The 17,240-nt window shown below is 43.0% G+C and overlaps 1 protein-coding gene across 1 annotated transcript in view; it reads left to right on the top strand.

The window, feature by feature from the left end:
- Window positions 1–17,240, top strand: part of sptbn5 (spectrin, beta, non-erythrocytic 5) — a gene marked incomplete at both ends in the record, with an annotated part of 191,394 nt that overhangs the window by 65,845 nt on the left and 108,309 nt on the right. The window contains 8 exons of the mRNA XM_084308563.1: window positions 1,608–1,761; window positions 3,665–3,801; window positions 6,595–6,810; window positions 6,978–7,130; window positions 9,225–9,355; window positions 12,119–12,373; window positions 14,099–14,174; window positions 15,961–16,172. Of these exons, the coding sequence (XP_084164689.1) occupies window positions 1,608–1,761; window positions 3,665–3,801; window positions 6,595–6,810; window positions 6,978–7,130; window positions 9,225–9,355; window positions 12,119–12,373; window positions 14,099–14,174; window positions 15,961–16,172 (1,334 nt within the window). The remainder of the gene's footprint in view (window positions 1–1,607; window positions 1,762–3,664; window positions 3,802–6,594; window positions 6,811–6,977; window positions 7,131–9,224; window positions 9,356–12,118; window positions 12,374–14,098; window positions 14,175–15,960; window positions 16,173–17,240) is intronic.

The raw sequence follows: 17,240 nt of genomic DNA, 5'->3' as shown, positions 1-17,240 counted from the left end.
TGGTGGTTGAGCAGCACAGGTGCAGGGCTAACACTACCAGCACTGTCCACCAGTAGCGCTGCTAGCTGCTGCGCTAACAGCATTAGTCAAAGTCTTTGACTAGTCTTTGGCCTTTTTATAAAGACGAAGCTGTCCAGCCTTGTACAGCCTTGTGGCGGGTTAAGCATTTTTTTTCGGCGGCACTGTTTACTTTTTACTTGAGTCGCAGTTGCAGGACATGAGGACCATGGGCACTGGGCAGCCTACTGTTTAAGTTATGTTAAGTTCGGCCGAGGTGTTCTAAACGTAGTGAAGGTCAATTATTTTGCGACAATGACCGAGTATAGGCTATACATTATCCCGCTTATTACATGGCTAACTTACTAACAATATGCCTAATTCATTTTACACCATCGACAAGACGAGATCAAATGCAGACGCAGTTGTTCTGTGGCTCTGTCAGCCCAAATAAAGTTATTATTATTATTGCCGGCAGCCGGCAGGTGTGTCTGATTGCACTGATGCAGTGTGTGTCAGTGGGCTTGATTGCTCCAGCTGCGAACAGCGGTCATTATTGCTCGGTTGCACTGATGCAGTGTGTGTCATGGGCTTGATTGCTCCAGCTGCGAACATCGGTCATTATTGCTCGGTTGCCCCTGGCAGCGGTTCGTTATCGAGTAATAACGGACCGCTGCTATGGGCAACCGAGCGCTATTGACCAATCACAATCAAGCATTTCGGCGAATGTTAAAACGCCATGTAATAACGTTACATAACGTTAAGCTGGCTGCTTCTTCTTCAACAAATGGGTTGGAGTAGCGTTAGACACGCTCATGGGCGACACATAGCGACTTGGAGGGGAAACGCAGCCTATTCCACAACATTAATTACTCGGTTATTTTAAAAACTGAAAAGACAAATATTATCTATTAACAATTTATTTAGGTAACATAAATAATACTAATTCGTACATTGAAAAAAGCCCCCATTGGCCCCCACATAATTCGAACACTGATCTTAACCCTTTCACTACCACACTACAGAATGTTAACCTTTCACTACCACACTACAGAAGGTTAACCTTTCACTACCACACTACAGAATGTTAACCTTTCACTACCACACTACAGAAGGTTAACCTTTCACTACCACACTACAGAAGGTTAACCTTTCACTACCACACTACAGACGGTTAACCTTCTGTAGTGTGGTAGTGAAATGGTTAACCTTCTGTAGTGTGATTGTGAATGGGTTAACCCCTTTGTCACGTGGCAGTGAAAGGGTTAACCTTCTCTATTGTCGCAGTGAAAGGGTTCAGTTCAGTTCAGTTCAGTTATTTTTTATTTCGGGCTTTGGACACATAACAACGGTCATTCCATAAATCACCAAAGTTTTACCAGCTGCTATTGCAGCATTGTCCAATTGTCCGAAAAGGGCTGAAGGGAGAAGCACTAGGCTTGTCGGGCCCTACCCCTGAAGACTTACGTTTCATTTAAAAAAAAAAAATTCATTTACATACATACATAGTAGATACATATAGTACACATTACAGTACACACATATAGTACACATTACAGTACACATTACAGTATAGTATAGGGTTAAAACGTTTCCTTCTACTTGTGTAGGCGGAGCTGCAGCAGAATAAAATGGTCCAATACAGCGACTCGTCGGGCGAGGAGGAGGGGCCTGGAGGTGTGACATCATCACCCAGGGCCAGAGTTAGCTCCTCCCCTCAGAAGCAGGAGACCAAGGCTAAGGTCCGCTTCAAGTACAACAGAGGTATGACGACACGCAGGGGTGTAAAGTACTTGAGTAATTGTACTTTGTTACAATACTTAAGTACTAAGGCGGTTAGGTGGCCGAGCGGAGATTGCGTTCGTCACCAACCCCGGAGCTGTGAGCTGGATTCGCCTGTTTGAATCCAGCTCACAGCTCCGGGGTTGTCACCAGCTTGGCTGGCCGTCTGCACTAATACAATTGGCTGTATTAGAGGGTGGGAGAAGCTGGCGGGGTGGGTCCGGGTCGTTGTAAACAGCGACTCCTACAGTTCGGTCGGGGCGCCTGCTAAGCGCGGATAGGACTTGAGGGGGATAGTGTGGTCCTCCCACACGCTACGCCCTCTCGATGAGAATCTGCGCTGCCAGGTGAAAAGAAGCGGTGATTGGCTGGACGTGTGTCGGAGGAAGCACGTGGTAGCCTCCACTCTCCCAGATGATCTGACTGTGGGGGGTAAGTGCGCAGCGACCAGGAAGGGACTGGGAATTGGCATACGACTAACATTGGGATGGGAGAAAATCGGAGGAAAATGGAGGGGGAAAAAGATAAAAAAAAAAAAAAAAAAAAATGTAATTACAATACTTAAGTACTGTTTTTGGGGATTTGTACTTTACTCTAGTATTATTAGGTTTGTATACTTGTAGGCCTACTCAATTACATTTCAGAGAAAAAAACATACTTTTTACTCCTTACATTTAAAATGCAGACCTACAAAGTACAAATATCGCAGGTCCAACCATTTTAATTAGTATATTTGTTTCTCTGGCCGAACTAACGTTAATGTTATTACTTCCTGCGGCCGCACTTTATTTAAAAACAGCCAATCAAATCCCCATCAATGGAAAATGAACCCGCCCATACCCATGCTTGTGCAAGACTAGAAAGCGGGGATCTGTGTTTTTAGCCAGATACTCTGACTTTTACTTGAGTACGATTTTGAGACGGTACCCATACTTTCACTTAAGTATAATTTCTGGGTACTTTTTACACCCCTGTATAAAATATAATACAATTCCATCATTATGTTAATCATCTTTGGTACAGATGCTTTTTTCTTGTCAAATAATTCATATTTGAAGGCTAAAGCTCCTCCTCCAATTATGAATCAAGTGAAATAGTCTGAAGAGGGGAACTATTAAAAATTCTTTGGTGGGGGAGCTCCAGTAGCTCACCGCGTACCTCAGACGCTACTTCGGCGTCGGGGACAACCGTGCGCGTCACGGATCTGGGGTACACGAGTTCGACTCCCGGACTCGCCGTATTTGCTCAGAGTGTCTTTCCCCCGATCTATACCCCATTCAACCTGTTTCTTTCGGTCATGCTTGACCAGAAAAAGCGATAAACGCTAAAAGAACCAGCTGACTGGTCAAAGTAAAAAAAAAAAAAAAAAAAAAATCTTTGGTGTCATAATTCACCATTCTGTCTATTTTTTTTAATTTAATCTTTATTTTATTTATTTATTTAACCAGGCAGGTCAATTAAGAATATATTTTTTTTATTTACAATGACGGCCTGGCGAGAGGACAAAAGGACCTCTCGAGGGGAACAGGGAAAGGGGACAACATTTCTTTATTAAATTGAATAAAATAGAAAAACAAAAAATGAAATAACCGAAAAGAACAATTCAGATAAGACTATTGGACACAGACAATACAGACATCGCAGAGGTAAAGGAAATGATTAAAACACACACCAAACAAACAACCCAATACATTTGTATGTAATACAGACCAGCATGCAAGGATACCCTTTTTGGGACAGAATACTACTAGCCACTGTAGCCGGTCAGAGACATGTCCACTGTTGGGTTTTATTGACGTATACAGTTGGTACTTTTCACGTCAAACACAGTGAAGCTTGCGAGAGGTCTATATTGAGTTGAATCTGACCGGTGTGTGTTCCGCAGGGGAGGTGCCATGGGATCGTAATGAGATTGTGACCGTCGTCAGTACAGACCATGACGGAGACAAGGTCCTGGCGAGGGACAGCAGAGGCACGCAGCAACTCATCCCTAAGACCTACCTGAACCTGCTGCCAGCTACTGTAAGAGTCTGCCCGCTGTGAAGGAAGGGTGCAGTGCATGTACAAAACCAGACAAACTGAGAGCAACACGACGGCATGCGGCACAATAATAGTTTCATCTCGATTCTCTTGAATGAATGAATGAATGAAAACTTTATTTAACAGATTGCAGAATGGGTACAATACAGTACGGCTCAATACATACAATTGTTAAGGGGATGCAGACCTGAGAAAGACGTTTGTCTTGTTTCCATCAGGGTCCCCCATTTTCAATTCATATAGACATTTATGACATACACAACATACATGACATTTATGGCATAGGGACATATAGGTATTTAGTACTGATACATTTGTGACATAACGGTCTTGTTTTCATGATCGTGGGAAGACAAACTCATAATTGAAATTGAAACTTGATTAATCGCCCCAACCCTACTGTCTGTATTAAACCTGCAGGAAAGGTCCACACAAATAAAGTTAATTATTATTATTATTATTATTATTATTATTATTATTATTATTATTATTATTATTATTATTATTATTATTATTATTATTATTATTATTATTATTATTATTATTATTATTATTATTATTATTATTATTATTATTATTATTATTATTATTATTATTATTATTATTATTATTATTATTATTATTATTATTATTATTATTATTATTATTATTATTATTATTATTATTATTATTATTATTATTATTATTATTATTATTATTATTATTATTATTATTATTATTATTATTATTATTATTATTATTATTATTATTATTATTATTATTATTATTATTATTAACTTTGGCTGCCATGGGTTAAATTCATTATCAACCGTAGGTTGCCGGCTCTATTTGTCTATAGAGAAAGTCCCCTTCTTTGCATGGCTATAACTTTTTAAATTCTATTGCTACATTGCCATTATTAGGGCCCATTCAAAGTCCTATATGTATTGTTCATTGTGTAGCAACGTTAAACTTTTTCATTCACATATTCATAGTAAAGTATGGTCTAATGTATAAGTATGTTTTCATCTCTTTCTGCAGCTTTCTCCAGAACGTGATATATAGCCCCAAATGCATTATATTGATGATGAAATACAGTTTGATGGCAATCAGCGCGATATAAAAAATTCCAACTAGACGTACTTCTAGAAGTTACTACACGTCATCTGATGTTGACCGGATGGGCGAGGGGGCGTTTATAATTCTGTGGGCAGCGTTATACCAATCATCTAATTAAGCATTACATCACACGCAGGAGTGGTTTGTGACCAATAAACCATGCCTAGGGGTGGTCGTTAGACCCCCCTAGGCATGGTTTATTGGTCACAAATCACGACTGCACGTGGTGTAAAGCTTTTATACAACTGCCAGATTCATCCAACCTTATTTCTATACAATAAACACACATTAATCGAAGATTTATTGAAAAAACCATCCGCCAGAAAAAGTAGTTCCCACAACTCCATGTGGAAGCAGCTTGAAGTGCATCCAACCAAACTAACACATCCAACTGTGTATTATTGGAATGATTGAGAGAAGTTGCCTCATGTGGAAGCAGCTTGAAGTGCATCCAACCAACTAACACATCCAACTGTGTATTATTGGAATGATTGATTGAAAATTTTATTACCAGATGCAGAATATAAAGTAGGTAAAACAAATTAAAACGTTTTCTTTGCCCTATAGGAAAAAAACGTTTTCTTCGCCCTATTTTTTTATTTATTTCTTTTAGCCTAAACTTAACCAGTTGGAAACCAGGGGTACAGTAATAGAATTAGCAATCAACCAATCAATCAATTCAATAGACCATGCTCACTTAAAACAGCGCTGCTTCTCTCTCAGTCTGACTCCCCCGCTGTTGCAGACAGGAGTGTGTGTGCGTGTGTGTGTGTGTGTGTGTGTGTGTGTGTCACAGTGTGTGTGTGCGTGTGTGTGTGTGTATGTGTGTGTGTGTGTGTGTGTGTGTGTATGTGTGTGTGTGTGTTTGTGGGTACGCCAGCGACAGTGTGAGAGAGAACGCTGCAGTCAGTAGAAAGTAGGAAGGAAGACATTTAAATCAATCAATTAATCTATCAATCAATCCGCGATTTTTCTTTTGTTCTAGATTGAGTCAAGACCCATCAATTACATCATCCAACATTGTTTAAAGGACTAACACATTCCCCTTGACAGAATCGCTTCATATTTAGTCGTTATGGTGCTTTCAACATAACCATTTGTTGTCCGCGATCTTGTTTTCTCCCGGAGTGAGCCGGGGAGGGTTATGTGATTTGGTTGTGGGCGGGTCCTGAGCCCAGGACCGTGGATTGTTGCCAATAAAGACGTGTGAAATGCCAATCAGAATCGAGAAATTTGCATGCCGTTGTATAATGTGGGTCAAATGTTGATAATAACAGCTAGTATCGAAGAGATTGCGCCGATCGGCCACCAGATGGCGCTCCTGAACCGCCAGAGAGCTCAGTGGGTCCTCCTGGTGGATCTCAGGCCAGCGGAGGGGAAATATGAATCCGATTCCAGATTTTTGAAATATTGATATTAAAGACGCTGTAAAGCGTCCTCGGCAACTTGAGCATGGCCGGGAATGACGCTGTAAAGCGTTTTTAGGCAGTCAAAGTGTTAATAAACCCTTTCTTGCATGTAGTTATTTTTTAATGTTTTTTTGTGTGTGTACCCCAGGAAGACTAGCTGGTTGCTATGGCACCAGCTAATCCGTAATAAAATCAAATCAAAATCAAATCTTTCTCGGACTCAATTAGGACTACACAACCATCTCGCCCTCTTACTTCCTGTAAACAGATCACTCCCCCTACTCCCCCTACTCCCTCCACCAATGGCGTGACAGAGAGTCCGAGCAGGAAGCTGAGTCGGCCTCGGCGGCGGCGCTCCATGCGTCGTGGCACGGCTGAGATCCAGGTGGCATCGCTGCCCGACTCCCACTACCAGAGAGACGCCATAGAAACTACACAGACCAGCCTGGACCGGGACTACAACTCCCTATACAACCTGGCCAAGGTGCAGCATGGGAAATGTAGTTTGTTATTATGGGGAAATGACGCTGGAGAGAAATAGAATCGGAATTACAATTAGAAAAACTTTTAAATGGAATTCACAATGACTACTGAAATGGCAGTTAATGATAATGATGATGATGATGATGATGATGATGATGATGATTTCAGTCCAAGAGGAAGGTCTTGGAGGAGACGGTGCGACTGCATCGGTTCTATAACAGCTGTCGCGAGTTCGAGTCCTGGATGGAAGACAAGGAGAGCATCCTCAACACCTTCAAAACCACCTCTGATAACGTTGGAGTGGTACAGGCCAAATATGAGGTATGTTTTAGAAGAGTGGTACAGGCCAAATATGAGGTATGTTTTAGAGGAGTGGTACAGGCCAAATATGAGGTATGTTTTAGAGGAGTGGTACAGGCCAAATATGAGGTATGTTTTAGAGGAGTGGTACAGGTTAAATATGAGGTATGTTTTAGAGGAGTGATACAGGTTAAATATGAGGTATGTTTTAGAAGAGAGTGATACAGGTTAAATATGAGGTATGTTTTAGAGGAGTGATACAGGTTAAATATGAGGTATGTTTTAGAAGAGAGTGGTACAGGTTAAATATGAGGTATGTTTTAGAGGAGTGGTACAGGTTAAATATGAGGTATGTTTTAGAAGAGAGTGATACAGGTCAAATATGAGGTATATGTTTTAGAAGAGAGTGATACAGGTTAAATATGAGGTATGTCTTAGAGGAGTGGTACAGGTTAAATATGAGGTATGTTTTAGAGGAGTGATACAGGTTAAATATGAGGTATGTTTTAGAGGAGTGATACAGGTTAAATATGAGGTATGTTTTAGAGGAGTGGTACAGGTTAAATATGAGGTATGTTTTAGAGGAGTGATACAGGTTAAATATGAGGTATGTTTTAGAAGAGTGATACAGGTCACATATGAGGTATGTTTTAGAGGAGTGATACAGGTTAAATATGAGGTATGTTTTAGAGGAGTGGTACAGGTTAAATATGAGGTATGTTTTAGAGGAGTGGTACAGGTTAAATATGAGGTATGTCTTAGAGGAGTGGTACAGGTTAAATATGAGGTATGTTTTAGAGGAGTGGTACAGGTTAAATATGAGGTATGTTTTAGAAGAGAGTGATACAGGTTAAATATGAGGTATGTTTTAGAGGAGTGATACAGGTTAAATATGAGGTATGTTTTAGAGGAGTGGTACAGGTTAAATATGAGGTATGTTTTAGAGGAGAGTGATACAGGTTAAATATGAGGTATGTTTTAGAGGAGTGATACAGGTCACATATGAGGTATGTTTTAGAAGAGTGATACAGGTTAAATATGAGGTATGTTTTAGAAGAGAGTGATACAGGTTAAATATGAGGTATGTTTTAGAGGAGTGATACAGGTTAAATATGAGGTATGTTTTAGAAGAGTGATACAGGTTAAATATGAGGTATGTTTTAGAGGAGTGATACAGGTTAAATATGAGGTATGTTTTAGAGGAGTGGTACAGGCCAAATATGAGGTATGTTTTAGAGGAGTGGTACAGGCCAAATATGAGGTATGTTTTAGAGGAGTGGTACAGGTTAAATATGAGGTATGTCTTAGAGGAGTGATACAGGTTAAATATGAGGTATGTTTTAGAAGAGAGTGATACAGGTTAAATATGAGGTATGTTTTAGAAGAGAGTGGTACAGGTTAAATATGAGGTATGTTTTAGAGGAGTGATACAGGTCACATATGAGGTATGTTTTAGAAGAGAGTGATACAGGTTAAATATGAGGTATGTTTTAGAGGAGTGATACAGGTCACATATGAGGTATGTTTTAGAAGAGAGTGATACAGGTTAAATATGAGGTATGTTTTAGAAGAGAGTGATACAGGTTAAATATGAGGTATGTTTTAGAAGAGAGTGATACAGGTTAAATATGAGGTATGTTTTAGAGGAGTGATACAGGTTAAATATGAGGTATGTTTTAGAGGAGTGATACAGGTCAAATATGAGGTATGTTTTAGAGGAGTGATACAGGTTAAATATGAGGTATGTCTTAAGGCTTGGAGGAGTGATACAGGTTAAATATGAGGTATGTTTTAAAGGAGGTCATATATGATATATGTTTTAGAGTAGTGGTACAGGTCAAATATACATATATATATCCATAGTATTCCATCACAGACATATCTAGTATCATCATATCATTACTTGCCATATATAAATAACCACCATAGACTTCACCAGACAGATCAAATGATCCTGGGTTTTTGCATCTATTCACTAATATAAGCCATAAAATAAAAGCAGTTACTTTAGAGCTTCCCGGTTAGAATATAAGGGGTATTCGCCACTATTTCTTGTTATTCAAAAACAGACGTTACAAGCTTCAGATTCGTCAACCTGCTTCTACTTTGTTCCAGAACTTCCTGACCGAGCTGGCCAGTGGGTGTGGCCAGCTGGATGACATCATCAAACTGGCCAATGAGCTGGTGAAGAGCCGCCACGGCAAACAGAGAGACGTACAGGCCAGAGAGAGACAGGTTACACACAGGTACAACATGTGGGCCCTTTTTAGGACGTTTTGCCCACCGGCACTTTGGCGACCCCTAGTGGCTCGGGTGTGCATATGTTGTAATACAATATATATATCGAATTGAAGGCTTATTTGTTGCCTGTCGATAGCCCTTTCACCTGACAAAATCCGTTCAGCGGTGCTCGAGTTACATGCCGGTATTTGAGGCTTGTGCAAAGTACACGGTATTGCGCAAAATACCACTCCCGACTCTTGGGGCTCTAGTTCCGTCAATCATTTGGCGGCTTTCCAATGATACCCCACCTGCGGATGTATGAATCAGGGATCTAGGTGAAAAACTAACAAGCGAAAACAGGAAGAGAAAAACAGCCGAATGAATTGAAGTCTATGAGAAAACTTGAGTTTTTCTTTTGTACACAGTTTACCAAAATCACTCCTAATCACTAATTTCTGAATGGATCTTTATGAAATTTGGACAGATTAAACACATACAAAACGACATAGCAAGGAGACAGACCGACTAAAATACAGACAAACTGAGTGAAAGACAGACAAACAAGTACAAGTACTGTACACCGCTAGCAAAGAGAGACTGATGAGAGAGACAGGTCTTTTACACACACTATGAAAAGGAGACGGCTCTCACACAGTGGAGGACAATGCAGACCATAAGTTCTCTTCCAGTTGTGAATGTGTCTTGCTTCTTACACTGGGTCAAAGTTCAAACTGGGCTCAACCAATGTGGGAGCAGCAACGGGGATTCCAGTGCCTGTGATTCAGTGGCGTCGCGTGGGTAAAATAACAGGGGAAGCCAAAAAAAATTATTAAAAAAAATTTATTAAATATTTTTATTAATTTTTCTTTTTTTTTTTTTTTTTTTTAAGTCAAGTAGTCACCATGTACACTACAGTATGGCTCGGCGGCCAGTCAAACTTTCTTAACAGATTGCAGAATGGGTACAATACAGTACGGCTCAATACACACAATTGTATAAGGGGATGCAGACCAGAGAAAGACGTTTGTCTTGTTTACATCAGGGTCCCCCATTTTCAATTCATACTAGTGACATTTATGACATACAAGACATCATGACATCAAATATACAGTACTGTTACCCCTAGATCCTGACAGAGTATATACATATGATGGGGAGGGGACTGTACATTAGGAGGGGGTGGGTGGGTGGGAGAGAAATATACATACGGCCGGTGTTGTTTTCGAGGAGGGACTCGGGAGTAGGATTCCGCAGAACACCGGGAGAGAATATGACTGTCTATTAGACAAACGTGACAAGACAAACGTATTTCTCTGGTCTGCATCCCCTTAACAATTGTGTGTATTGAGCCGTACTGTATTGTACCCATTCTGCAATCTGTTAAATAAAGTTCTCATTCATTCATTCATTCATTCATTCACGTGTCTGTTGCGCCGCGCGCCCAGCCATCAGAGCGCTCCTACTGTAAAATGCGGAAGCAGTCATTTCAGCCTCAGTTTTACTCGTTTATAAAAATGATTTAAAATGTTTATTAGCAACGCCGAGCTTTCAAACCCCGCCGCATCTGTGTGTGAAACCCTAATGGAACGCTGGGTACCTTTGACATTTATATCCGATATATTTTGGACCCACCGCTAGCTTTTAAGCAGTGCTTGATGGTGCACATTAACCTGGCTACTACGGAGGAATAAGTTACTGCGTATTCCAGCCCCTGGCTTGCATTGCAGTCATGAAAGGGTATACAAGCTTGCCTGATAACGTTAGTTAGTCCTTAGTCAGGCTGCTCAGTTCTTACCTGGTCAATAATGTGGTCCTCCTCTTGCCAGATAGATTTGTTAAATCATAATATCCACAGTGGTGTGCTCTGCGCTGGTCCTCAGTACTAATGGGATGTCACGTTAGGTAGTCAGGTGGAAACGTGAACTTCTGACCTGCCCCGCCTCCAGGTGGAAAATATGCTGAACGTCTTCCTCCCAGCTCCGTTTTAAACTTTTAGGGTGTGGCACAGTGGCAGTCAGCTCGAATCTGATTGGCTAGGATCGGATTTGGAGTTTGGACTCACTCTATAATGCTGGAAGCCTGGAGAAAGAGACCTACCCACTGCTTCTCTCCTATACTAGCTGCAGTAGTGAGCACAGTCTGACAGTGTGTTAGAGGGAGTGAGAAGGAGAAGAGGGAGACATAAAAAAAAAAAAAAAAAAAAAAAAAAACACAGATGCACAGATGAAAAAGAATGTAAACTATATTAAAAAAAAATTATATATTTTTTTTTTTTTTTTTTTTTTTCATATTTCATAATTTGATATGAATTGATATGAATATAGGGAGGCATGGCTTCCGTTGGCTTCCACAAGGATTCGCCACTGCTGTGATTATATATCCAGACCATTGTTTTGCCCTGTAGCGTGTGAGGGACCCTGGCCTGGCGGCACACTGGACTAATCATTTAGTCCGGGGGGGCGACAGTGGCTCAGGAGGTAGAGCAGTCGTCTGGCAATCCGGAGGTTACCGGTTCGATTCCCGCTCCTCCGGGGGGCAGCATGTCGATGTGTCCTTGAGCAAGACACTTAACCCCTAATTGCTCCCGATGAGCAGGCTGGCACCTTGCATGGTCGCCTCCGCCGTCGATGTGAATGTTTGAGTGAATGTGTGAAAATGTGAGGAACAAATTGTAAAGCGCTTTGGATAAAAGCGCTATATAAAAAAGCAGCCATTTACCATTTACCATCATTTCCGCCTCCCTCCCTCCCTCCCTCCCTCCCTGGGACCGCCCGCCCGCCCGCCAGGTGGGACCGCATCCAGCGGCTGAAGGACGAGAAGGGCCACGAGCTCCTGAGCACGGCGGACGTCCACTCCTTCCTGCAGAGCTGCGAGGAGGCCAGGGGGCAGCTCCGGGGGCAGCTGGCCCAGCTGGACACCGTGGACGCGGGCTGCACCACCGCCGCCACCCTCCAGGCGGAGGAGAGGAGCCAGGCGCAGGCCCTGAGGGACACCCAGGCCCTGGAGAGGAAGATCGCCTACCTGAAGAGCGTCGCCAAGATGTGAGGGCTGGGAGTGTGGGCACTGGGATTATCATTTACTCTAAATCTGCTTTATCTTTATTTATTTTTTTTGGTATGTTTTTATTGATTTTTGCATTACTTACTTACGCCTGCTACCCCTTCTGGGGCAGTCCGGTAGAGAGAGAGAGAGAGAGAGAGAGAGAGAGAGAGAGAGAGAGAGAGAGAGAGAGAGAGAGAGAGAGGTGAGAGGGAGGGAGAGAGAGAGGGGGGAGGTGAGAGAGAGGGAGAGAGAGCAGAGAGAGGGAGAGAGAGAGAGGGAGGTGAGAGAGGGAGAGAGGGCAGAGAGAGAGAGGGAGGTGAGAGAGGGAGAGAGAGAGAGCAGAGAGAGAGAGAGAGAGAGAGCAGAGAGAGAGAGAGAGAGAGAGAGAGAGCAGAGAGAGAGAGAGAGGAGGAATGGGAGACAGACCGGGGAAGACATTCGGCAGAGATCACCGGGTCCGGGAGTCGAACCTTGGTCGGCCGTGTGGCACCGCAGTGCTGTATGCGGTGCGCCACTCGGGCGCCCCCTAAATCTACTTTATTTTAAAGGGGAACTATTTGACTATTTCTTTCACTATTTGGGCAATTTTACACAATTCCTAAATGTCAGATGACTCACTTGAGTGAGGGACAATATTGTGAGATGAGAATTGGAAGAATGTGCCAAATTGAGAATTGGAGACATAGATCCTATTAATATAAGTCCACACATAGCTAGAAAATAATGCTAAACACTGAAAAAGGCCATTTATAAGATAGTTCCCCTTTAAAGGAACACACCGTCTTCTCCAGAGAATGGCCGGGTAGCCTAGGCATTGTCCAACTAACACCTCTCCCGAAGGCTAACCGGCACTGTCCGCTTCCATTCATTGTGCTAAGCTAGGCTAACGTGCAGCCAGATAGCTTTCTACTGAACGCACAGAGAGGAGACTGGTGTCTATCTGCTTGTCTCTATCTCTGGAGAAGACGGTAAGCCAATTGCCAAAAATGTTGGCGTGTTCCTTTAAATACATGTTTTTGATGTATGTAATATATAGTTTCAGCCAGTGTGATTTTAATGTTGATTTTGTGTACTAAATAATATGCTGCCATTTTGGCTAGTACTCTCTTGAAAAAGAGATTTCAATCTCAAGAGACTGTCCTGGTAAAATAAATGTAAAATAAAAAGTCCAGGGTGTAAAACAGTCAAATTCTATCAATTGCTATATAGTCTTATTAGTTATGATAACATAACTAATCATCATGGCTGTGTTGAGTCTTTCACCTTTGACCTAACTTCGGCGTGGATTGACTGTTCATCAGATCGCTAGCGTGGCTAACAAATATATAATATATAAAATATATAAAAATATATTGCAGTCTGCCCCGTTGTTCTGACCAGGATCATTTTTGCCTCCTTGTGTCTGACGTGTTCAAGAAACCTGTCCATAGATTACTTTAGTTCATGTGAAATTCATTCAAACCTTTATTTATAATCGTCGTCGAGACTTTACGGACATTTCAATGCACACATTTTTACAATATAATAATAATAAATACGAATAACTATCTATATAGCACTCCTCACACATGGACCGCAGTCCAGGGTGCCCCGCAGCGATTAGTATAAGATGAACATAAGAGCATAAAATCAGCACACAATTGACAGATTAAAAAACAATGCAAATCGTTTCACGAGGTGAGTGACGTATGTAACGGCACTGTGTGTCACTTCCTGTGTGACAGGAAGCAAGACTGCAGCCCAGCGGAGAGCGCGGCCATCATGGAGGAGGTCAGGGGCCTGGAGGCTCTGCTGAAGCAGGTCAGTCACTCGTCTGGTTTCTCTCTCTCAAAGCGTTTATTCTTTCTCTCACTTTCATCTTTCCTTATTCCCCCACGGGCGGGCAGATTGACCCTAACACACACTATCAAATCAAATCAAATCAAATCAAATCAAATCAAATCAAATTTATTTGTAAGGCCCGACAACACACGTTAATGTCCCCATGGGCCGGACACGTCTTCTTTAAACAAGTCAAGAAGAAACATAACAATAAGTCAAGAACAGAACAAGAACACCATAAGGTCCAACAAATTTAAAATAAATGCAAACAAATGAATGCAATGCGAACACTCCCAGACATACCCCACGCGAAGGTAAGGAAAAACTCACTAAAACCTAACGATAGGGAAAAATGCACCACAGGCAGTGTGGCGGAGAGAAACCTTAGAAGGGCCATTCAAGGGGGGATCTCCCTTCTTAGATGTTGGTGATAGTAGTGTTGCAGACGGACAGTTGGTAAGCATGCACTCAAGTGTGTAGTGAAACACAGATGAGTGCATGCTATAGCAACTGAACATTTTGAAAAATTAAAGATAGAGCTGATGGCGATAGCAACTGGACATTTTAAAAAATTAATGATAGAGCTGATGGCGATAGCAACTGAACATTTTGAGAGATTAAAGATATCACTCTGTATTCACACAATTCACTCTGGGAAAATACAGTTTGAGTTAAAGGACCATGTCAACATTATGGGGAAATGTGCTTACTGTCTTCTACTGAGTCAGCGAGAACATGGATACCGGTTTCCTCTCTGCGTGTTCATTAGAAAGTTATCCAGCTGCAAGCTAGCCTAGCTTAGCACAAATGAATGGAATTGGATATGGACCACTAGCCTATAGCTTAGAACTCCGGTTGAGTTTTTTTTTTAATCAACAGCTAGGCTATCTGGTTTGTATCCGCTTCTATTAATTTGTGCTAAGCTAGGCTAGCTTGCAGCCGGATAGCTTTCCACTGAAGACATAATGTTGACATGTTCCTTTAAATCAAAATGTATTTTCCGGCGGCTGGGTGGCGCAGCGGACTAAGCGCTCGTCACCAACGCAAGAGACACTGGTATCGAATCCGGCTGTCGGCGTTGCCTCCGGCTTGGCCGGCCGTCATACTGGCTCGATTGGCAGAGTCAGCGGGAGGGAAGCCGGTGGGTGGGTCTGGGTCGTTGTAAACAGACCGACGGTATGGGGGTAGAGTGCGCAACGACCAGGAAGGGGATTGGGAATTGGCATAACGACTAACATTGGGAGAAAAAAAGAAAGAAAAAAAAGAGTGATAGTGTGTGTACTGCATAATGTATTATTGCTAATATTTAATCATCTCTTCCAGGTAAAACAACAGGCCTCAGACAGGCAGCATCAGCTAGATACAGGGGTTCTCAACCTTTTTCCGCGACCCCATTTTATTTAGGATTTTTTTGGGGGACCCCACACTTAATGTATCGTGTAATTTCAAACTTGGAATTAAGGAATATCAAAATAAAAGCACACGTTGTTGAACTTGATCATGCATATTTATTAGACATTTTTATTAATGTCTAATAAATTATTAATACACATTTATAAAACAAGGCATATTTAGCCAAAATATGTTGCCAGAACATTAAAAAAAACGTATTACATTTTTTTTTTTACTTTCCAATGCCTGACCGCACTGTCACCTGCCCGCGACCCCAATTTGGGTCACGGCCCGTAGTTTGAGAACCACTGAGCTAGAAGATACCAGGTAGCTATATAGTTTATTATTGCTCATATTTCATAATCTCTTGCAGGTAAAGCAGCAGGCCTCAGACAGGCAGCGTCAGCTAGAAGAGGCCCGGCGGCTGCAGAGCTTCCAGCTGCAGACCAAGGAGCTGTCCAGGTGGGCGGGGTCAGTCCAGGACCGCCTCCTGGAGGAGGAGTCAGCTACAGACGTGGCCTCCGCCCTCAACCTGCTGCAGAAACACCAGGAGCTCAGGCTGGAGATGGAGGAGCAGAGGAACAGGTGAGGAGAGGAGAGGAGAGGAGGAGGAGGAGAGGAGGAGGAGAGGAGAGGAGAGGAGAGGAGAGGAGAGGAGGAGGAGAGGAGGAGGAGAGGAGGAGGAGGAGAGGAGAGGAGGAGGAGAGGAGGAGAGGAGAGGAGAGGAGAGGAGAGGAGAGGAGAGGAGAGGAGGAGGAGGAGAGGAGAGGAGGAGGAGGAGGAGGAGAGGAGAGGAGGAGGAGAGGAGAGAGGAGAGGAGAGAGGAGGAGGAGAGGAGGAGGAGGAGAGGAGGAGAGAGGAGAGGAGAGGAGAGGAGAGAGAGAGAGGAGAGGAGAAGGAGAGGAGAGGAGAGGAGAGGAGGAGGAGGAGAGGAGGGTGGAGAGAGGAGGAGGAGAGGAGGAGGAAGAGGAGGAGAGGAGGAGGAGAGGAGGAGGGAGAGGAGGAGAGGAGGAGAGGAGAGGAGAGGAGAGGAGGAGGATGAGGAGAGGAGAGGAGAGGAGAGGAGGAGGAGAGGAGAGGAGAGGAGAGGAGAGGAGAGGAGTATGAGAGGAGGAGGAGAGGAGAGGAAATGAACAGGTGAGGGAGGAGAGGAGAGGAGGAGGAGAGGAGAGGAGAGGAGATGAACAGGTGAGGAGAGGAGAGGAGGAGAGAGGGAGGAGGACAGGGAGGAGGAACAGAGGAACAGGTGAGGAGAGGAGAAGGAGGAGAGGGGAGAGGAACCGGTGAGGAGAGGAGGAAGAGGAGGAACAGGTTGAGGAGAGGAGGAAGAGGAGAGGAACAGGTGAGGAAGGGAGGAAGAGTAGAGGAACAGGTGAGGAGAGGAGGAAGAGGAGAGGAACAGGTGAGGAGAGGAGGAAGAGGAGAGGAACAGGTGAGGAGAGAGGAAGAGTAGAGGAACAGGTGAGGAGAGGAGGAAGAGGAGATGAGGAGAGGAGGAGCAATCAGAGTGTCAAGACTTTTCCCAAAGGTTTTCAAGGCCCGACCCCCGAAATAACGTGTCAGAGAGGCTTGGAGGCTATACAGTTTCACTATTAATCAGGTTTTAATCTGTCTGCTGTAAATATAAAAATATAAATGATTACGTCCCCAGGC

Source organism: Notolepis coatsorum (genome assembly GCF_963971535.1).
Source record: "Notolepis coatsorum genome assembly, chromosome: 2".
Taxonomy (NCBI): Eukaryota; Metazoa; Chordata; class Actinopteri; order Aulopiformes; family Paralepididae; genus Notolepis; species Notolepis coatsorum.
This window is presented reverse-complemented; position numbering and strand designations above follow the sequence as displayed.